At 35.4% G+C, this 25115-nt stretch overlaps 1 protein-coding gene across 8 annotated transcripts in view; it reads left to right on the plus strand.

Moving 5' to 3' along the window:
• The window catches only part of EYA4 (EYA transcriptional coactivator and phosphatase 4), a 374365-nt gene that overhangs the window by 345433 nt on the left and 3817 nt on the right, over positions 1–25115 (plus strand). For all 8 annotated transcript variants that reach the window (XM_082249699.1, XM_082249701.1, XM_082249700.1 and 5 more), the window contains 5 exons: positions 10272–10361; positions 14456–14514; positions 16970–17130; positions 19909–20023; positions 24462–24583. In XM_082249699.1, coding sequence (XP_082105825.1) covers positions 10272–10361; positions 14456–14514; positions 16970–17130; positions 19909–20023; positions 24462–24583 — 547 coding nt within the window. The remainder of the gene's footprint in view (positions 1–10271; positions 10362–14455; positions 14515–16969; positions 17131–19908; positions 20024–24461; positions 24584–25115) is intronic.

A 25115-nucleotide genomic window follows, 5' to 3' on the forward strand; every position in this document is an offset into this window, starting at 1 on the left:
CAATCACATAATTAGTTAGGGTTTGTTCACACCATAATGCATGCATTAGCACTAAACACGCAAGCACTGACATGCATTTTTTAACTCGTGCTGCAGTACTGTGCATAAATGCTGCATGTCCTCATTATTTCCATAGGTCAGAAGACCAAATGGTGATGGTGTGAAGAGCCCTTACAATGTTGTAAAAAAATATTTTTGTAAGGAGCCAATTATACAGACAAAAAAATTACATTTTAGGAGAACACTCCCATGCAAGAATCCATGTCTACATTTTTGACAGTTTTAGAAGATCATTACTAGAAAGTTCATTAGTTAATTTCTTATTAACACTAAATTGCAAGATTTGTTTGGAAACTTTATGCGTTAAACTGATTGTTCTATATTTTATCATGGTAGCAAATAAAATACTGGCATTTCTATACTCACTTTATGTTCTTTTTTTTTTTTAATATGTTTATTAATTTTCGATAAAACACATTCAAAACTTTCAAATTGTTATCTTCTTATAAAAAAAAAAAAGATACAGAGATCATATATCACACCCCACTCCTTCCCTCACCCATCCCAACCTCCCCACTTTCCTCCTTTTTCCTTTTTTATTTACCCTTTCTCCCTGGAATCCTCGTTTATACCTTTAGTCTCATTCTCCCATTGTTTCTATGTATTTCCTTGTTTTTTTACATTAAATCTATCAATTATAATTCGATTCTATGGTATTTGTATGAACTGCAGAGCTATGTACCATTTTTAAAATGTTTCTTAATTGTTGCTCGTTAACAATTTCTTTTTCCATTTTTCAATGAATGGCAATCTTTTCATTCCAGCTAGCATCAACAGTATTTTATAAATTCGGGAGATACCATGTCTATTGCTTTTAGATATACACAGTTGTTCTCTTGGTAATAAATTCTCTTCCGCTCTTATTGGTTGCGGTAATGATGCTATAAAAGGCCTCAATTGAAAGTATCACCATTTATCGATCTCTATGAACTCTTTTTTATGCCTTAATTCTTGTATTATGAGTAATTCCCCTTTTTCCATTACGTCTTTCAACTGGGTATTTTCATCTTTTATCCATTTGCCAAATAATTTCCCTTTCACTGTTGCAAAATAACTTGTGTCCCTAAATGGGATTAATGGAGAATTATACTTCCAATTTGTTTTTTTTGTGTAGTGAGTCCCAAGTTTTTAATACTTCCAATGTCATTACATGTGTATCTATATCTAGCTCTCTATAGTGTGGTGGGATCCATATAATTTTACCCAACGGTGCTCTACTAATTATTTTCTCTAATCTCACCCATCTTTTTTCATTTGTGTCTTGTGTCCATTCTATTACCTGTGATTTTAATACTGCATTATAATACATTTTAAAATCCAATACAGTACTGCTAAACCCCCATGTAGTTTATATTTACTTAATATTGAGTGTTGTGTTCTCTGTTTTTTATTCTGCCAGATGTATTTGATATCCATGCTTTTAGTGTCCTAAAATAGGTCTGAGGCAGCGCTATTGGTAACATTTGAAATTTTTACATGATTACGTATAAATCACTTTTATTTTCTATGCTTTTACATGGTGAATGAAGTTTGTGTCAGAAGATTGTATGGAATCCATTTGTATTTGTTTTATAAGAGTAGTCATGAATTTAGCAAGCAAAATTCCTTCACTTTTGCTTGTTTCTTTTATGCCTAGATTAGGTGGAGTTCTGGATTGATAGATGTTTTGCAATAGGATAAAAGGGAAATCAGCGTTAGTTCCATCAAAGTTAAAGCTCTGCAGTATTTTAGATGTGGAAAAATAGGATGCTGAGGTTAGATTTTATTGTGAAAGCAGGACTTTAGCCTTTAAACTAGTAAAGCTTTTGACCCGGTTGCCAAAAAAAAGTGTAAACTAGTTGACTGTTCAGTGAATTATTTGCCTATGGCAGGGGAATTTTGACAAGGGCAGAGATAAGTGAACCTAATTTGTTTTGCCCCAGATTTGTGCAAATTTCTTCCCCATGAAGTGCCAATACACAAAATAAAGTGTTATGTTTTTTCGGGTGGAAGGGAAGGACATTAGCTAAGAACTTTTTGTTAAATGCCACATATTTATTTGTAAGTTATCAAGAAAGAAATAATGATTAAAGATGATAAAAATGGGTAAAACATTTTCTTTACTAATAGGTCAATATAAAGATTTATTTCATCGTTGTTCATTTCACAGTTTTGGGGGCTAATGATGATGTAGAGTGTGATCTCATTGAAGCATTCAGGTCTCTGTTTTGGGAAAGCTTTGCCAGGTTGAGCAGATGGTGGCTTCAGTATGTTTCCATTTGGCGTCAAAAGCCTCCAAATAATTCTCTTCAACCCTTTACAAATCCATGCAAATCCTGCAGCTATCTCTCTGTTTCATGCATACTATGTACAGGGCTCTGTACACATTCAAGTATTTAGCTTACCATACCTGCCAAAATGCCTTGTTTAGTGTGACATTCTCTGCTTCAACGTTTTTCCTCTTCCTCACTTTATTCCTACTAGATAAGATGGTGTCAAAAGCTTCCCTTGGTCCCCTCTAGTTCTTTTTTAGTGACTTTCCACTCATAAAGGTCTCCAGTAGCAGGACAGTGGCAGATTATGTCTTAAGATTTATCTACTTGTTTTCTATCTTCACACTATAGTCAGTGCTGTTTACTAGGTAAAAATGAGGATGACATTGTTAATACAACACTTTTACCTGCTAATGAACTTGGTGGAATCATGACATGAGATTTCGCTATCCCGGAAAGATGAAGAACCCTTCATGCATGCTCTGTAGTTTGCAGCCATGTTTGATTATATGCTTCTTGACTGCTTTGTTCTGCTGGAAGCATGAAGAGGGTGTAATTCCCCCTCATGGAGAAGTCTTATGGCCAGGGTCAATACACTTTGCGGACCTGGACATATTTTGGTTTGTCATTGTGGTAAAAACTCTTAGTTGTTTTAGTTACTATGTAATTCATTTTTTTTTTACTGTTTAAAGTGGAAGGAAGGACTTAGGTTCAATTAACTCCCCAAAATCAATTAACAATATAAGTGCATTCTGTGTACATTTTTTAAAAATCTGTGTTTATGTACCTTTTTTTCATCATAATTCATTGCAGTCATGCTGCTTTGCCACTCCATTCATACAGCTAGGGTAGCTGGTGGGTGCGTCAATGCCTCCTTTTCTTTCTCTCTGAATTACGAGAATGCTTGTGCAGCCACGTTCGGTTGCACAGGCACACTGTTGCTAATGTCGCACAGGAGAATTGCTGAATGTCTGGATTAGACTGTTGTTTCTAATTAGACATCCAGCAACTGCAATAATGCATCATATAAACATTTTACATGTTATACATAGAAAAAAAAGGTAGTTTTTAATTTTTAACTGGATTTCCACTTTGAAGTAGAACTACGGGCAAAACCTTTTTTTGTTTCACTTTGGATAGAGTAAGGGAGGGTATTACTTTTCTGACAAACCCAAAAATTTTGATTTTCTTTTATGTTCACTTTCAATGTTTATGGAAAACAGAACTAATATGGAGGGTGAGTCTCCCTAACAGACAGTAATAAAAACTGACAGGTGTTCTAATCCATCTCCCATCTATCGTAAACTAAAAAAAAAGTTTTGCCTTTAGTTATACTTTAAGGTTATTAGACTTTGTCAACTTAGCATAAATTCCACTGGAAGGTGGATTAGACAGCTGTGATCTTGTTTGTTTATATCTTCTAGATCAGCAGGCAGGGGCAGATCTTAAAGCAGACTTAACCCCTTGACGCTGACCTCACACAAATATGGGCTTTTTTCCATGGGGCCATATATTTGCATATCTCCCTTTGCGTGGGAGTGCACCGAATAACATGTCCCCAGCACAGAGACCATGCCTGGTGCTAATGATCAGGGTCCAGAGCTCCCGATTCAGGGTCACATGATCACTTTAATAGCCTCTGATTGGCTACCTAAGGGATCAGTCACTGTGAAGCCTGCCCCCAGGTTTTATCTCTCTGTGAATGGAGGAGAGAGATACACCATATCTCTCTCTTTCTTTGCAGAGATAAAAAAAAGGTTTGTGTGAAAAAATAAAAAACAATACCTTTGATCTAGGTCAGTGCCAGGGTTAAGTGGGGTACAAACTAGTAGAAAATCTGCCAAAAATTCCCGTCCGAGGTAAAATCGTACAATTTTTGGCTAGTGTTTATACAACTTTCAGCAGCCGATGCCGACATTTTCAACAAAATAAAAAGGAGGGACAAGCACCAAAATTTTTATCGTCCATCCCCAGCACGAGCAATTTTAATTTAATGTGTATGCAGTACATCTGTGAAAAATCGGATACAAAAGACCGTGCATGATCTGAAAGTTGCTGATGACCCGAAAGTCTAGGAACAAACGTCCTAAAAAAAAAAGAAAAGAATCGGACGAGAAATTTCGTGAACATTATGCACTGTCAACTAAAAACGGTAATGAACGCTGAGCAAGAGAGAGAAAAATCAGAGGATATTTCGTCCGATTTTCGTCAAGTGTGTACGAGCCTTTTGTGTTTGGGTCAAGGTCGGGATCAAAAGTCAGGGTCAGTGTTTTTTTTTTGGACAGGATTTTCTTTTTAAATTAGTATCAGTGTCAGTTAGTGTCAGGGTCAATGTGCTGTAGGTAGGAAAAAAAGATTGTTTTTGGGCTGTACTATGGGTAAAAACAACAACTAGCAAAAAACAACAACTAGCATACACATGTGGTATTGCTGTAATTTTCAGGAGCAGGAGAATTTATTTTGGTGGAACATTATGGTAGTAGCAAAAAATATACAGTTAAATTTAAAAACTTTTTTTTTTTTTTACTATTTTGGGCCAGTTTTTCTTTGATAAGAAAAAAAATGCATCATACAGTCCATCCACGCATTTTTTCAGCAGGAATTTTCTGCTAGGAATCTGATGTTCATACATTAGTACCATGTGCAAGTACCTTAGCAACCCTTCCTCTTTGCTGCCTTGCATTCAGTATTTCACTTTAGATCTAGTTTTGGGCTTTAAATATGACATATAATTTTCTATTTCTCAACATTTTATTACTCTGCAAAGAACACAGCTGTTGCGGGTATATAAGTATATAGTATGTATGGCTATGATTCAAGACCTGAAAATTACCCTTATGCATTATGTATCTTGAACATTCTAAACATAGCTTTCATACCGTGAGAATAAATTCTTGCCATGTATAATGCATTAATACAAATGTAAAGAAAGGGGGATTGACTGTGATGACACCAATATACGTATATGTTTCCAAATTTAGCTATCTAATGCAGTGATAGATATCAAGTCTGGTATGTGACCCATTGCAACTCTTCACTGATAATTGTTTTTCCACATGGTGAAGCTTGACATTCAGACTTGCTGCTGATTCATATCTGTTTCTGCATCCGTATCTATCTATCTATCTATCTATCTATCTATCTATCTATCTATCTATCTATCTATCTATCTATCTATCTATCTATCTATCTATCTATCTATCTGTCTATCTATCTATCTATCTATCTATCTATCTATCTATCTATCTATCTATCTATCTATCTATCTATCTATCTATCTATCTATCTATCTATCTATCTATCTATCTATCTATCTATCTATCTATCTATCCCTATGGGCAGTTATATACATCTATATCTATCACAAAGGCTGGTGAGAGGTCTGATTGGCCTATAAAATATCAGCTTTAAATATAGTACTTTCTTGTTAGTGGAGTGATCTTACATAGGGTGACATTGCATACTCTGCAGAGGAAATAGTAATCTGGCAGGTGGCAATTTGCACCACTTTTTCCTAGTTCATTAAAAACTCCTAGCAAATTTTTTTTTTTTTTTTTTTTTTTTTTTTATGAAAGTTGCAGTCTATGTTTCTGAATCTCCAGTGATTGATTCTCTCTTCTTAAAAAGTATATATATTTTTATATCTATCTATCTATCTATCTATCTATCTATCTATCTATCTATCTATCTATCTATCTATCTATCTATCTATCTATCTATCTATCTATCTATCTATCTATCTATCTATCTATCTATCTATCCCTATGGGCAGATATATACATTTATATCTATCACAATGGCTGGTGAGAGGTCTGATTGGCAGTCACATTCTTCATTCATACTAGAATGCTAAACTTCAACTGATGCATAGTAGAGTGGGCAGGCTGCGTTGCCTCTTTCCTAAATTCTGAAATCCATGTGGATGGATCTTGGGCTGTACTTTGTATTTTGTAACATAAATATGAATACTTCTCTAATGGCAGGCCAATATGTTGTTTGAAGTGCTGTGATAAAATAGTAAAATTATTTTATAGATAGGGTTAAATTGTTTGAGTATGGTATCCAAAGTCAAACAGCATGGTTCTTATCATGTTACTCTGCCAATACACTTGGCAGCTTTGGCAATACAGTGGCAGCTGTGACCATGCTCAAGCAATTATGAAAATACACAGCTGATTGTGGAATTATATACACAGCTGTAACAATACATAGACTATTGTGCCACTATGACAAGTCATACCTCAAAACCACACTCCTAGAAAAGCCAAGTTTTTCAGGTGTTGCTACAAGATGCTCTGAATTTTGACCACATTTTTTCTCTCTACTTGGCTGTGTACCTAACAAAATGTGGCGACTTTGTTGCTGCAATGAAAAATCAGACACATTGCTTAATTTTTGCCTATGCTGGGTATAGGTTTTGTAGCCAAAGCATCATGTATATCCTAATACATGGCTGGAGAAACATGACACAAGAACATCAGTTATTTTGCCAGAAATGCAAACACGACCACCGCTAAACTGAAATGTTCATTGATGTTTGGTAAAAAGGCAGTAGGGAAAAAATGTATTGCTCAACACAGTGAAGTAAACATTGCCAAATGTGTGCTCCTTTGACTTTTCTCAAGCACATCATTTTCTAAGGCACATGACAATGTGAAGAATACAGTATTTCATAGCAACCAGTTAAAATATCTTCCATTCTTTCAATGGTATTGATAAAAACAGATGAGTCTAGTCCATGATAGTTCTTTGCATTATTTTAGATAATAATCACCATTACACGGGCAACCTGTAATTGTAAGCTGTAAATATGTAAATAATAAAAACACATTTCTACCACATATATAAAGTATATATATATATATATATATATATATATATATATATATATATATATATATATATATATATATAGTACATATATCCAATTTTTTATTTATTTTTTGTTCCTTATTTTTTTAATTATTAATGGGAAGCATATGTATTGTATGTCCATATTTGTTCTTTGCATTATTTTAATTAATAATTACCATTACACGGGCAACCTGTAATTATAAGCTTCAGTGCTGTAAATAATAAAAACACATTTCTTGCACATATAAAAAGCTATTAATCACAAACTTTTATTCTTTTACTTTTTCCTTATTTTTTATAATTAGCAATGGGAAGCATATGCATTTTTATGTCTCCTCCTATTTTATTGACAGTGAATTTATAGTGAAGCCTAAAACATGTAGTTTTTATCTTGTGTACAAACATTCATGCCACCAATAAAATCTCAGCTTTAAATATAGTACTTTCTTGTTAGTGGAGCGATCTTACATAGGGTGACATTGCATACTCTGCAGAGGAAATAGTAATCTTGCAGGTGGCATTTTGCACCACTTTTTCCTAATTCATTAAAAACTCCTAGCAAAAAAAAATATTTATGAAAGTTGGGGGGGTCTACTGTTCTGAATCTCCAGTGATTGATTCTCTCTTCTTAAAAAGTATATATATTTTTATATTTATTTATATATATATATATATATATATATATATATATATATATACATTTTCATTTCTTTTTTGTCTTGCATGAATGTAAAATTATAGGATACACCACCAAAATGTACCACTCATATTAGCAATAGAACATGCGGCTCCCAGCAGTTCTCATAAGTATAGTGGTATTTCATAAGCTCATCAACTAACTCAGATAAACACACTAATACTGGCCATACACTAGCCAAAAGATCATTTGAAAATCTGTCTTTTGGTCCGATTGTTTGTTTTTCATCCAGTTAATGGACACAAATAGAAAATAGTTTTTAACTTTTCAGAGCTGAAAAATCAAAGAAACAGTTTTGAAAATCTGCCGGCCGAATGATAAATGAACGATAAAGTGAAAGGTTAATGTGTTTCTCGGCCGACTTGTTTGCACTAGGCATATGTGACAAGCTGAACGAAAAACGGATTCATTTATGTTCATTGAATGAGTTATTGTTCGAAATTCGGTCATTACATGATGGCACGGTCGTCTGCTCTCACGGCCAATTTTTTCTTTTTCAAAAATGAGTTTGCCCGATATTTTGGCTAGTGTATGGCCAGCATAACAGACATGCCACCTGACTGCTAGAATAGAATTTTGTGCTCCATCATTTGCCTAATGTTTTACCAACATATCAATTTCAAGTGCTTTTTTTGTGCCCTGAAGTAATTGTAGCCTAGATATGTCCATTTGTTAACATAAAATAAAATATATATAATATTTTCTAATAAAACTGTATGCTAAATAAAAGCATTTTTTCTTTCACAGTAGTTTTATTGAGTTTTCATCAAAAAAAAGGAAAAATAAGAAAGAAGATACAAATCATGTAATACAATACAGCATATAGAAATGTGGATACATATTCCAATCCAGTTATTCACAGTCTAAATTAATATAATTGGGCCAAAAGACCAAGAGGGTCTGCTGACATAGAGAAACCCAGTCTCAGAGGAAAAGGGCATAACGATATGACACAAAATAAATCAGGAGACACTAGTGTGTTCTCTAATAATGTAGCTTTAACAGTGGAGCCTAAATTAAATAGTCATGCTGCAAATTCCTAAGAAGTAGATTGGGTGGTAGAAGGGTAAAAGGAAAAAAAAGAGGACGTGAGAGTAAGAAGGAGAAAGATACGGGAGGCATGATAAGACCAAAGAGAATGAAAGCCTGAAGTTATGGAAAACAAATGAATTGGGAGGGAAGGTAAATGGGCCCAGAGCCGTGATATAGGATTGAGTACAAATTCTTTCTCAGTGGGGAATTTGGTTCAATCATTTTTTTTTTTTTGATGAGTCAACATACATGCTGGAAGTCTATGATCATCTGTTAAGTTTATATGGTACATTCCTGGTATCCTATTAACAGTTTATTTACCACTATGATACCGATCTCATGATGGCATTTGTTACTTAATCTTGTTTAAGGTTTTGTATATAGCAAAGGCTTAAGTCTTCCTTTTTTCGTGGGCAGCAGAAAAAAATACCGACCTCTTAAATACAATTGTATTTATTTTACTTGTTTACATTCCTTTGCTTGCTTCTTTACCCGATGTGTGCATGTGCACAGTTTGGCCCACAGACTTCTACAGGGCTGTGAGACTAGACTTTATTCAAAATGGAACATTTGCTGTCTTATATGGAATATCTAAGTAAGGTGATTGTGGCTAAGCATTAGGAAAATCTAACTTTTGTGTTGAGAAGATTCTGTCACTTATTACTGCACCTTTTTAAATATATATATATATATATATATATATATATATATATATATATATATATAAATAAAATTAGCAAGCAAATGTCATAGGGTTTTCATGGTGCAAAAAACAGAATCAATATCTTTGTGTAAAATTCCAACATTTTATTAGAAAATAATTAAAAAGTGCAATTCGATAAAATGCAATAATCTCTGCATATATGGCTAGCAATAATTCCATATTGTGCAATCTTTCTCAACATGTTTCACTGTAAATACAGCTTCTTCAGGAGTAATGAATATTGCTTTTCCTATGCCAATGAAAAACAACAGATTGATTATTTATCCTTTACAAAACATTCAATGATTTATTCATGCATGAAATACTCAAAAAAAATAATAATATATATATATACATACACACACACACACACACACACACACACACACACACACACACACACACAGGTATTTAGGAAGCGCTGTTGCCTTTATTTCAGGAAGGTACATTAAAATAATAAATATAGACATGTATGTAAATGATAGCAGTGGCAGGAAATGTGCTGGCCAAGATTAGTGGTTTAGACTTTAAGATCTTTAAAAACACTCCGATAGCTTTTTTACATTTACAGGCTTCAAAGCAACTAAATATGACAACTGCGATCAAATCCTTGATGTGAATTATTTTATGTTACATATCTCATTGAGACTTTGTAATACTTCATGTTTTAAAGGATTCACCAACAGCTGTGACTCTTGGACTGAGGATGGAAGAAATGATTTTCAACCTCGCCGATGCACACTTATTTTTTAATGATTTGGAGGTAAGCCAGAATGTTTGGTGTACTTGTTACTAAATTTGGTCTGGGAGTGCTTGTTCAAACAGCTGTTGCTCTCTCATTTGATGAACTGAGATATAAAACTAGAGTGTTTACCAAACAAAACCAAGTGAATCCATCCTTAATATTGTATGTAGTTTCAAGCAAAGTTTTATAAATCCTATGGTGCATGCATTAAAGTTGGATGTAGCAGTGGTGGTACAGTGTTAGTGCAATGTACAGTATACATTGTGTTCATATGCATACTGTCATTTTAGTTATATTTTTACCCTTTGTTAGGACACACAATGTTCAAATCTAGTTTACAACTAATAATGAACTCTGTCAGCACAATACAGGCAGCATTATTAAAAGCAAACACAGCTACCCAGCCAGTAGCAAAGTAGTATTTATCAGTGTTATCAGGAATTGGCATGATAGAACATTTTAAAAAATGCAACAAATAGAAATGCAGTATTCAGTAGCCCGCCAAACAACCCATCTCCACTTTCTTCTTCTTCTTCTTTATCAGCACTCTCCTTCTAAAGCTTTTGCTGTGTCTCTTAAAGGGACCAGCACCTGCCGCACAAAAAGAGGGAATACATGCCTGCCATTCAAGGCGTATTTTGGTCTGTACAATATATAAATATTCAATAGTTACATTAAAGGATAAGTTTACCTTTGGAACATGTTACATGTTCCACCAATTTTTAGGGTGGGACATGTAAGATGTTGCAGCATCTGCAGCACCTCCCCACCAATCCCCCCTCCTTGTGACAGCAAACAGGGGATCCTCTCCCCGCATTCACTGTCATAATTTTAAAACAGCATGGCCATGTGGGAATCTGCCATAGAAGCAGGAATGCATGTAGATCACTATAAATGGGGAAAAGAAACGGCCGCACATACAGGAATTCCAATTGCCTTTAATTTCCAAAGACATACATCTTGTGCTTAATCATTAATCATCATCATTGGTAATGATTAGGCACAAGATGTATGTGTGAAACGTGTATACGTGACCCTATATTGGTGTCTTTAGTGTCATCACTTTGTCATCACCTTGGAAAATAAAGGCATTTGGAATTCCTGGATGTGTGGCCATTTCTTTTCTTACAAGCTTTCCACGGAAGCGGGCCAGGGCTAGCACTCTATGGGATATTCCACTTCTAAGCTACCATCACACACCTGGAGCAGCGTTTTCTCCCTTCACTATCAATGGGGATAACAGCCTTTGAATTCAACTGCAAAACACTTGAAATGCAGATTGCTGGACACATACACAGGTGTCTTCATTAGCATTGTGGTACACACAGTCATTAAAAACAGTATTTCTCAGTTGTAGTTTAAGGCTGAACTACATTATAAGCAAATATTGTCTAAGTATTAGAGTCTTGTGTATTCTTATGCAAAATGTGGTGTGCTGTGTCTTCTTTTTCCGATCTGTGCAAAATGTTGCCTCTATGCAGGAGCTTCCCATTATACAGACTGGTCACTGCTGTGCTCTCTTCTTGTGCAGGGTGCCTGGTCTTGTATCCACCCCTCCTCTAGTTTTTGCAGGCAGCCTGTAGTGGTTAGAGCCTGCTGGTTCGACCCACAGCTCTGCTCTCTCCACAGGCTATATATAGCACAATGATGATGATATAATCACTACTTTTTCAATAATATCTGTGTTTGAAAAAGCATTTGGTGCACACAAAGTGGATTTATATCCTTTCAAATGAAATTTTTTGTGCCTAAAATTCAGCCTTAGGGAAACCTTCCATGGGAGAAATAAGGAGACTACCATGTCTGACCTCTCCTTCTAAAGTACGCAGATGGTTTTTGCCCAGTTTTCTTGGTTTGCATACTTGTTTCTCATCAATGAATCAGAAAATATCAAAACCAAAAAACAGCAATAGCAGCCCTGTTTTTTTTTTTTTTTTTCATAACAGGTTTATCATTTTTTTTAACATTGCTTAACCGCTTGCAGGGATATGCAGATGCCTGTATGAATGGGCACACAAATTCACTTTAATGGACAATGTTTCAATGACAGTATATTTTGTATGCTCATTTTAAAATATGCTTGAAATACCTTACATCTGTCTGTCTGTCTATCTAGTCTCTCTGTCTGTCTGTCTGTCTATCTATCTACTGTAGTTAGTAGTTGCTTAAACCAGTAGCTTTTTTTTAATTATTATTATGTTGGGTCATTTCTATGTGAAGCATCGAATAGTGCAAATTATTGAATGTTGGATACAATGGAGCTATTTAATAATACCAACACTTTCCTATTTCTGAGGAGTTTTGATGAAATTGTAAATGTGTATATTAGGGTGCCATCTTCTGGCTAGATGCAGATAATACACCTAAAGAAAAATTTAACTTTCAAGATGCTGTTCCTTCCCACATTAGTAAATACAGTATCTCACAAAAGTGAGTCGACCCCTCACATTTTAGTAAATATTTTATTATATTTTTTCATGTGACAACACCAAAGAAATTACACTTTTCTACAATGTAAAGTAGTGAGTGTACAGCTTGAATAACAGTGTCAATTTGCTGTCCTCTCAAAATAACTCAACCCACAGCCATTAATGTCTTAACCGCTGGCAACAAAAGTGAGTATACCCCTAAGTGAAAATGTCCAAATTGGGCCAAAAGTGTCAATATTTTGTGTGGCCACAATTATTTTCCAGCACTGCCTTGGGCATGGAGTTCACCAGAGCTTCACAAGTTGCCAATGGAGTCCTCTTCCACTCCTCCATGACGACATCACAGAGCTGGTGGATGTTAGAGACCTTGCGCTCCTCCACCTCCTGTTTGAGGATGCCCCACAGATGCTCAATAGGGTTTAGGTCTGGAGACAAACACCTTTACCCTCAGCTACTTTAGCAAGACCGTGGTCATCTCTGAGGTGCGTTTGGGGTCGTTATGTTGGAATACTGCCCTGCGGCCGAAGGGAGGGGATCATGCTCTGCTTCAGTATGTCACAGTACATGTTGGCATTCATGGTTACCTCATTGAACTGTAGCTCCCCTGTGCCGGCAGCACTCATGCAGCCCCAGACCATGACACTCCCACCACCATACTTGACTGTAGGCAGGACACACTTGTCTTTGCAGTCCTCACCTGGTTGCTGCCACACACGCTTGACAACATCTGAACCAAATAAGTTAATCTTGGTCTCATCAGACCACATGACATGGTTCCAGTAGTCCATGTCCTTAGTCTGCTTGTCTTCAGCAAACTTTGCGGGCTTTCTTGTGCACCCCTTCAACCTTTGCAGCAATGCTGACAGCACTCATACGTCTATTTTCTAAAGACAACCTCTGGATATGAAGCTCAGCACGTGCACTCAACTTATTTGGTTGACCAAGGAAAGGCCTGTTCTGAGTGGAACCTGTCCTGTAAACTGCTGTATGGTCTTGGCCACCGTGCTGCAGCTCAGTTTCAGGGTCTTGGCAATCTTCTTATAGCCTAGGCTATCTTTATGTAAAGTAACAATTCTTTTTTTTTTTTCAGATCCTCAGAGAGTTCTTTGCCATTAGGTGCCATGTTGAACTTCCAGTGATCAGTATGAGAGAGTGAAAGCGATAACAACAAATTTACCACACCTGTTCCCCATTCACACCTGAGACCTTATAGCACTAACAAGTCACATGACACCGGGGAGGGAACATGGTAAAATAGGCCCAATTTGGACACTTTCACTTAGGGGTATACTCACTTTTGTTGCCAACGGTTTAGACATTAATGGCTGCGTGTTGAGTTATTTTGAGGGGACAGCAAATTTACACTGTTATACAAGCTGTACACTCACTGCTTTACATTGTAGCAAAGTGTCATTTCTTCAGAGTTGTCACATGAAAAGATATAATAAAATATTTACAAAAATGTGAGGGGTGTACTCACTTTTGTGAGATACTGTAAGTAATTTGCATATCTAAATAGAATACACTTTAAGAGATACTTGTGTCTGAGACATTATTCATAAAACAGCACAATACTCCAGTATAAAACGTTTTATGCGTGCTCAGGCATCAGATATGACAGTCACTTGAAAGACATCTGTAGACAATGGGCTGTTATTAATGAATGTACATCCTCTTCTCTAGGAATGTGATCAGGTCCATGTAGATGACGTGTCTTCTGATGACAATGGCCAAGACTTGAGGTAACATGGTTTTAAACTATAATGATATATTAAGAACATTTATTGAAAGAATACTGCCTCATATGTTGCAAAAATAGTAGGGATACACTACACACAAAACAAGACCACACAGTTAACCCTCCATGCAAAGGAGCTATATACTGCTGAAACATAAATCCAAAGTGCTGTGCTTAAAGTGCATACATTTATTAAATATACTTTTCAAAAAAGGACATGTACAGATGGCAACACATCCTTAAAAACATTTTAAATAATTCTGAAACAAACCTTTTCCATTAGTCCTGCAATAAGCATTTCATTTAAAAAGAATGAACTGACCATGAGTCCTATGCTGGAATGATCTGGGTCATATGTGGACAAAATGATGATCAATAAATATATTAATTGGAGTGTGCTTGTATAAATATCACAGTGAAATATAAATTAGCCCCTTCCCTACCTCTCCACTGTCCCATCCTCATTCCTCTCTCCCCCTTCTTGCCCCCCTATCTCTCATTCTTCCCCTTTTAATATCTTTTTTATCTTTATTTGTGCCACAGTATCACATCTCGACAACGTATTTGCAATTTATAGCTTCATCAGCCTAATCCCATATATTATTAATCAACATATCTCAACAAATAGCATATGCTCAGATGCATATGCTAGTAACACCTGAAAAGACTAGAACACCTATCCCTATGTTTTTGAAGTAACATGAGTAGTGAAAGGCTTGATGAAGCTAAGCTCCACACATACTGCAACCAACCATCTTTTCATCAGAAATGGTGGAGTGTTAGATGCAAAGGGTTTATTCGCCTTTTCATGAAAAAAGCAACACCCTCCCAACCTCTCCAGTCCCTGCTGCATGTACCTAATAGGATCCTCATCTTCAGATGCCCTCTCAATTTGGCATACCTGTCCAGTACTTTAAAACTTCACAAAACAGTGCTGGAGACTGCATAGCAGCACAATACCCGCAATTGTGAGCACTCTTAGTTCAGTGCTGGACATGTGACCGTGCTGACCAAAGAGAATCTCTACTTTATTTTGGGACATTATCCCAGAAGAAAGAAGCCTCAAAGAATTCTCATTGGTCAGTACGGTCATGAAGCTAGTTCTGACCTATGAGCGAGCACCAATGCTGGAATTTTGTTGTTAGACAGTCTCCAGGGCTGTGCATTGAAATTTCAGGATACCAGACCATTATAATGGCTGGAGAAGGTTGTAGATGGGGGATCGTATAAGGTGCAATGCAGTGGAGACAGGAGGTGTGTGAAGGATGCTGTGAGTTAGTTTGCCTTTTCATTCTTTGGAAAAGATTAACTAACTCTTTAAAAACTCCTTCACTCATGCACATTATGCATCAACCTGCTCAAATTATGGCCTGTGTAAGTGCATGTGCAGATTCTCCTAGAAAGAAAAGATTAAATGTAACAAACAAAAAGGACTGGTGTAAACCCTAGTCCAAGGTGTAAACAATGATTAATGAAATATAGTAATGAACAAATCAATACATGAATAAATAAAAATAAATAAAATAATAATGCACTGTAAAAAAAAATATACACACACACATATATATTATATTATATATATATATATATATATATATATATATATATATATATATATATATATATATATATATATATACATCTGCATTGATGACAAGCAAAAATTGCCACTTGTAATGCTATGTCTACATAGTTCTCTATAATTAACATACATACATGTACATTAGCTTGTCCTCTGAATTAAAGCAAATAGAAAAAACTAAATTGTAAATATACAAATTGTATAATTTTGCACATTTGGATTTGGTAAGATGGGGATATGCCATAACTGAAGGCCAGGGAAACTAGTGGATTGGTACTATCAGCCTTTCTCTACTTTATTTTGCCTTTCACCAACTGTTTATTCACAGTTCATAGGTTGTTGTCTCATTTGTATGGAGCAATAGTTTTTTGGTCTTTTTTGTGTACTTCTGATTTCACCCCCGTTAACTTGTGAACGGATCTTTCTTTTAAAGTTAGACTTTAGGTCTATACTGCCACAGGCCACTTCTACTATGTTACCTGCCCTCAATAGCTCTTCTCTGTGGTTATGTTAAGCCTGAGTCTTTGAGACCTTTCCAAAAAACTGTGTGTGATTCAAGTCTTCAAAATACGGTACATGGGCAACATGATCAGAGTAATTCCCATTCGCTTCCACACTCAGATGTTGCAGCAATTATCAACGCAGCAAAGCATTTTTACACGGAAATCTTAATAGGTCTCTAGCCAGCAAAACCTTTCCCATAATATTCATTCAAAATTCCATCAACCAATTACCAGTTAACTAAATCGGGCATATATAAATATGTTTTTCTTTTTGATTAGAAATTAAAATTCATTAAAAATTTTTTTTTTTTTCCTTTTACAGATAATTTATTTTTAGTGCAATATAGAATTGATTAAAATTGTCATTCTTATAGTTCCTACAGTTTTGCCACTGATGGTTTTCGGGCAGCAGCAAGCAGTACAACGCTGTGTTTACCAACTGGAGTCAGGGGCGGTGTGGACTGGATGAGAAAGCTGGCATTCCGCTACAGACGAGTAAAAGAACTGTACAATACTTACAAGAACAATGTAGGAGGTATTTTGTACAGTCTGCTATTCAGATATAAATGTTTGGCTTCCCTTAATTTTTAAACAAATTATCCATTGCATGCTAAATTTAACATTTACAATAAATACTTCAAATTTGAAACAATATATATGTGATTAAAAATAATAAAAAATATAGGTACTATATATAATAAGTAAATTGTAATAGTTTTCCATAGTTTAAAGTTTTGGTATTTTTTTAGTTAACAATTAATCATTAATAAATAATAATTTTCAAATTGTGCTGGTTGGATTTTCCACTCAATAGTCAAAAATCACACCTTTTGCATCCCCAGCAGCTGAAAACCAAGTTAGAGTCCTAATTAGGATATAGTAGTATTGCACTTTCAGACGAATAACAGCCCAACCAAGAGCTAATACCATTATGTAAAACTAAACCTTTTTTTTTCTAGATTTCTGATAAAATAGGGAAGGGTAACTGTTCAACAGACAGGATGTGAGGATGAAAAATTTGTGAAAGGGATACAAAAATAAATAAACATGGCAGCACAGTCACTAAGTAGTTATCATTTCTGCCTAGCAGCACTACAGTTGTCGGTCCAAATCCCAACCACAACACTACCTGCACGGGTTTCCTCCTACCCTCCAAGGACATGCTGGAAGTTTCATTAGCTCCTGTCTAAATTGGCCCTAGTATGTAAGAATTCGGGTTAGGGACCTTAGAGTGTAAGCTCCTTGAGGGCAGGGACTGATGTGAATGTAAAAATGATAAAATATCAAACAGGAGATCCAGAATTTCGATACTCTACTAAAGAAAAGCATTTTTATTTCTAAATCTAGTTGTGTTGCAAGTGCAAAATATGATAAAGTGCTTCACAGGAATTAAAAAAAAAATATAAATACATATTTAACATTCGTATAAAAAAACAACCAATGATATATGTGAAAAAAGTGCAAAATCATAAACAGTCAAAAATAATCAACAGTAATTTCATAAAAGATATGTGCATAAGTAAAATAAAAAAAAATGTTAAAGTGCTTTGTGTCAAAAAGTCCATACACAAAGTGTATGTGAATCTTTAGGACACAATCCCCAATAAATGTAAAAATGTGTTCTTAAAAGATACAAAAATTCCCAAATGATACTAAAGTGCTATGTGCAAAAGGTCCATACACCAAATACAGTGGTATAGCTACTCAGATCTTCCAAGGATGTGAACAGATTTTCCACCTGCAATGATAAACTGCTTACCAGATCCTCTGACCTCAAAGGAAGGAAGTTTGGCTGCTCTATTGGTGAGAAATCCCATATGGATGGATAGATATTAGCTCTCAAACATAACTATCACAGCATGTTTTGGCAGTCACAACATATCTCAAACAGTCCGCCAGCCCATAACATGTAAAAGGATCTAAATGGTATAGTACATAAAAACCAATGTTTATTTTAAACCAAAAGTAAACTCACAAGCATAAAAAGTAAACTGGCCAACGCATTTCGTCCTATGAGAAGTCATCACTGGGGCAACGAGTATTTCTGTTTGTATTGCTGGTGGAAAGTTTACCTTACTTCCTGTTTTTGGAAAATGTTGTCCGCAAGACAAGAAGTGAGGTTTTATCTCTTTAACAGAGCCCCGAATCATGTCAGTAAAAGCTGACATGGTTTTTGTCACTCCACATTCTAAAACTAAAAGAATAAGTCTTGACTGGACATACACTTTATGGTACATACTGTATATATTCTGTTCCACGGTCTGGAAATGAAGTTTAGCACTGGCCTGTAAAAAACTGTCGAAATCCAAAAAGAGAGAGACCGCACTCAAAGATGTAAAATGAAAATCAATCAAACTCCTTTATTCTCCATAAATACAGCAGACAGACAGTGCAATACACGGACAGACGTGTCGGGTTGACGCGTTTCACGATAAAAATCGCTTAATCATAACCACAGGTGTGTGGTTATGATTAAGCGATTTTTATCGTGAAACGCGTCAACCCGACACGTCTGTCCGTGTATTGCACTGTCTGTCTGCTGTATTTATGGAGAATAAAGGAGTTCGATTGATTTTCATTTTACATCTTTGAGTGCGGTCTCTCTCTTTTTGGATTTCTACATGCTTGGATGGCGGATCTGACCTGCACCGAGTGCTGAACTTACACCTGAGCGGCTTCTCCCCTTGTAAAAAACTGTCCCCAGTCCACAATAATGTATATGATCAAACTGTGCTAAGCTCTGTGAAGCAATAACAGATTTTTATTAGAAATGTCTGTCTATTCAGTTAAAGTCATAAAGCAAATTGCATTATTCATACTGACAGCAATTCGTTTTATTATTTTGATAAATCAGACCAAGCAGCAGCACACCCGAGCTTTACTTGACCCCGATTTAAAAAAACGCAATTCTTCTGGCATTTGCTATTATAGAACTGTGTTCTATTGTGTTTTAGTTATAATAATTAAAGGGTTGGGGATGCAAATTATGAACCAAAGCAGCTAATTTTACAATGTTTCTAAAAATGAATATTCATATAGTGCACATTATAGCATTTTTTTTTTACAATAAAGAAAATAAATTGTGCATTTAGTTTAGGGTCGCTAAGTGTATAAGTATGTGCTATTTTATTTTACACAAAGCTATCATTCAGCTATGAACCTTTCCATATAATAAATCAGGAATTCTCCCATAATAAAAGGTTGCATATTATATATTTTTTTAAATTTTGGGGAAAATTTAATGGAAGAAAACATTTCACATTTCCATGAAAGCAGCATTTAATCTGTGATTTCCTGCCTGTTTGTGCTGAAGGACTTTTTGGCCCAGCTAAGAGAGAGGCCTGGCTTCAATTGCGAGCAGATCTTGAAGTCCTGACAGACTCCTGGCTCTCAAATGCACTTAAATCACTATCACTCATTAACACAAGGTAAGTCAAAATGTATGTTTAGATTTCATCACTAAATGCACAGTTACAATGTCACTTAAGATTTGTTTTTCTAATTCACATTTTTGCCAAACTAATTTAAAGCAGATACAAGTGTGGTCAGGCCATACAATAGTAGGCAGTGTTTTTATTCTAGAACTACACATAATCTTTGTGACCATACGTGGCTGTAAGGGTGTCCTAGTCATACAGTAACAGTTGTCTTACACAGTATATTGGGTTACTTTAAACATACTGTCAAGGGCAGATTCACCAGAAATATTTAACATAGTGACTAAAATCAAGCTACAGTATATCAAACTACAGTAAAAATTATTAAGTGAAACAAAATTAAGTGATGAAGCATGCTTTTTCTGTTATATGTAAAATGTATTGCACACACATTAGATCAAAAATATATGCAAAATATTCTAAAAGTATTATGTTTAGTGAATAATTATGTATTATACATTTTATACATGGTTGCAATGGCCACTCATATTGGAACCAAGCTTCAATCAAACTTGTTTTTGCTTTGAATAGAGTGGGGAAGGGTTACGATTTTAGACAGGTTTTAAATGTTAGAGAAAATATGTCACCAGCACACCAAGGATAAGGATCTTTTTAATAAAGGCTCTGTATTGAAGAGATCACATCACATAAATAAACAAAAAGACTGTGCTTACAGCAAAAAAACAGTCAGGAGACAAAGTACCATGCCCTGTATTCTACTATACAATATAAAGATGTAAAAAACAAGCTAAGAGGCAACGTTAAGTCTCAAAATTAAAATATAAATATATATATAAAAAATTATATATATATATATATATATATATATATATATATATATATGCATATATATATATATATGCATATACATATATATATATATATATATATATACATATATATATATATATATGCATATATATATATATATATACACTGGTATATATATATATATATGCATATATATATATATGCATATATATATATATATATATGCATATATATATATATATATATATATATATATATATGCATATATATATATATATATATATATATATATATATATATAATATAAAATGTGTTATGTGTTTGTGTTTTGTGCAACGTTTTTTTTTTTTTTTTTTTTGAATTTCGCTCCCTAGTTCCGCTCCCATGCAGCATTGCTGCTGCAGGGAATGGAACTAGGAAGTCATCACACCGACGGAGGAGCGGCGGGACTCTCGGCTGGCGGTCACAGCAATGAGAGATCATCGCTGGATCGCCAGGAGAAGGTAAGAGAACACCGCTGCGCTCTCTGCACATCCACCCCGAGCGTGACTCGGGGTTACCGCTCCTGATTGAAAAAATCAACCCCGAGTCACGCTCGGGATCACCGCCAAGGAGGTTAAAGGTTGACATCCTCAGGAGATTGAGTATTGCACTTAAGATATTTTCACATGCATTAGGGTATACAGTAAACCCCCCTCCATTGCGGGGGTTACGTTCCGGACCCAGCCGCTAAAAGTGAAATTCCGCGAAATAGAAAAACCCTATTAAAATGCATTGTAGGCATGTTTATTTTACTGTCACTGTACGTGTAGAAGCATTTTAAGGTCTTTAAACACACTTTTAAAACAATAGAAACTCATTTAAACACATAAAAGATACTAAGAGACATAGCAAGAGCTATGGAAAACACAAAAATATTTCATTTTTAATGATTTATATTGTAAAATAACATTACAAAAAAACACGCAAATTACCGGGACCGCAAAAACTGAACCGCGATGGAGCGGGGGATTACTGTAAACACTTTCTTTTTTTCATTTTTTGAAGATATGCATAATCACAGAATGTGTAAATATTTTTTTCACTTTGAGAATTAGCACTGCCTCTTGGCTTGTTTTCGATTACATCACATGGCTAGCACAGGCTCCTGAAACGTTGTACTATCCACTCTGTAAAGAGATCTTTTAAAAAAAATGTAACTATAATTTAAAGATCTTTGGTGTGCTGACAAAATATCTTCTCTAAAATATTTTTGCTAAAATCTATGATTTTTGCTTCTTAACCAGTCAAAATTTGCTACAGCACCTTTTAACTTCAGGCCATTGCCAGTATAGTCTTTTCCAGAGTATGGCGGCAAAATAGGAGATTTTAAATTATGTCTGTGTCTTCATAGAGGAATATTCACTTTCTGATAACTCACCACAACTTATACCAGGATATAAAGTGAGAGGAATTTACACCATAGCGCACTATGGATTGATATCTCCAAAGAGTATTCACTAACTGCTAAACAAGTAGCTCTTAAATCCTTCTGATTCTCTACATCTATATAAGACATCTATAAATAATCCTACAGAAACTAAGTACAGGCATACCCCGCTTTAAGTACACTCACTTTAAGTACACTCGCGAGTAAGGACACAGCTTGTTCAGCTTGGCATGACACTATTCCTGGTTTTTAACATTGGCGTCTATAGGAAATCATGGTCAGCTTGACATGGCACTGCTCCCAAACCATAAGTGACAGGGATACCAAACTTAGGGAGCACCGAGAGGGGACCCAGGACTACCACATATCCTGTCTGGCCAGCTTGCCTAGGTAATCTACTATGTCATAGTCCTGGATCCCCTTAACATGCTCCCCAAGCTTGGTGTCCTTGTCACATGGTTTGGGAGCAATGCCATGTCAAGCTGACCAAGATTTCCTATGGAGCTAGTGTATTTACATGCATTGAGAAGTGAAAAAATGTATTGCTTCACTTTAAGTACATTTTCGTTTTACATACATGCTCTGGTCCCATTGTGTACTTAAAAGTGGGGTATGCCTGTATATTTGATATCACCATTCATATTGCAGGGACACAATGTAAACATTATATACAGTCACAAAAATAGCTGTTTTTTTTAATTTGAGATAAAGCGTTATTGAGCTTTATGCGCAATACAATACATGAAAAACAGGTCAGATGTAGAAACACATGACTCAATAAGCATAGGTGACAAAACTTTTCCATATAAAACAATCTTCATGGATATCATATAAATTACTCAAACACAACTGTACTGGTTAATCTGGCGTTTTGGTTGAGGACCTTTATACTAAGTCATGCCAAACACAGCATGACCCATCACAAAAGAGAATAATAACTAATAACACAAAAATAGCTGTTTTTAAATAACACTCAACCATATCTTTAAATTAATCAAGTTACTTTTTAATAAATTCATAGGCCATATACCTTGATGCTGATTTATGTAAATATTATATGTGCGTGGGGTAATCATGGCCAGGCTCAGTGGTCCATATTTTGAGCATGACATTTATGCAAAATGTTGGACCCAGGAATATGTTAGAGCAAAAAAGATTGTGAATTAATTCCAAAATACATCTTTATATTTCTCACACATAACAAAGCATACACAGATGAAATGTTCAGGCTCTATTGTACTTCTCCACCAGCCTAATGTCAATACCTACGTCTGACAGACCTTTGGTTATGGAACTGGAGGAAGGATCAATAGACTCTGAGTGCCATGAGCACCACACTTGTGTTCCATTGATAATTACATGGTGACAGACAGGACTTGTAGTTTATTATTTCACAAATCTCTATGAATGAATAGTACAACTGTGCAGAAGGAGCCACTTGGTCCAGAGAAACTAGGAGTGCACCCCAACATACAGGGCACTTAGATAAAACTACAAACTTTAAAAAAATTACACAGTGTTTTTAAAAGCACTGGGGCCCCATGACTGCATGATGCATTGTATTACTATGATATATAATGAATATTAAAGTTAATTAGGCTTTATTCAGGGCTTAACAGAGGATAAAGATTCATATTTTTAGCAATTAACCAAAAAATTAGTTGATAATGTACGTATCTTTGTGCTATTGATTGCATTAAATGTTCTTTTTAAATCTCATTGGTCTAAAAGTAAATATATTTGAATTGAACCTTCGAATTAAGTATTGGATATATTTTGTTACATTGTGGACAATTTTCTTGCTGGCACAAATAGAAAAAAAAGTGTATCTATGGTAAAAATGTAAAATCAGATTTTTATTTCCACATTGTATTTCAACTACTACTAGCCTATTCCTATTAATCTGAACGATCTTTAAGTTGGTAAATGTACTTTGTGAAGAACCCATGCACATTTACTTCCTTGAATTCTGTGACACGTATTTACTGTGCCCTGTGTGTAGGCCCTGCTGTGTCACACATTTTACAGAGCCTGCCTTCTGACCCACAGAGGGGCTGAGAGGACAAGTTTTAGGAGGTGGAGTCAGTACAGGAATTACTGCTTGCCAGCAGCAAGGTCCCATGGGATGTTAAGCTTCTTTGAATGCAGAGAGTGATATAATAGGAGCTGTATAATAAGTTAGTGCTATAATGTAATTTAATTAATGTGAACTATGTTCTTCCTTTTCAGGAGTAATAGCGTGAATGTTTTGGTGACGACAACGCAACTTATTCCAGCACTTTCAAAGGTTTTGCTATATAGTCTAGGAGGAGTATTTCCAATTGAGAATATTTATAGTGCAACAAAAATAGGTAAGAGCGTTGGTTATTGTTCAAGTAGAAATAACCAAAATGCTAAATGTGGATAATAAAATACCAGCCAGTTTTAATATTTCCATTTTGATATTTTTGTGCGTTTATTTGCAATTTAAAATTGCAATGTGTTTAAACGGGTAAACAGGCAATCAGTGCAAGTGCTTCGCAGAGGTAAACTTCCTCCTTTCCAGCTTGGGACAGGCACCCTTCACCCAGTGGATGGAATATAGACAACTGTATACCTTCTTCTATTCTCTCCCTCATAAGGAATCCTTAGCTAGAGACACAGATTAATTTGAATCCTTACTTCTTCAGGATTCTCCACCCAAACGTATGCTTTTAATGCTTTATAAGGTCCTCCTTTCCAAGATTCATCCTGCCCTCCCGGAGTACACAATCAAATGGTTTGCAGACCTTGACACTCAGTTTTCAGATCACATCTAGGAGAAGTATTCTGCTTTTACCCATAGATTATCCCTAGCGAGCAAAGCACAAGAGACCAACTTTAAATGGCTTACTAGGTCGTACC

The sequence above is a fragment of the Pelophylax lessonae genome (assembly GCF_965119305.1).
Source record: "Pelophylax lessonae genome assembly, chromosome: 3".
NCBI lineage: Eukaryota > Metazoa > Chordata > Amphibia > Anura > Ranidae > Pelophylax > Pelophylax lessonae.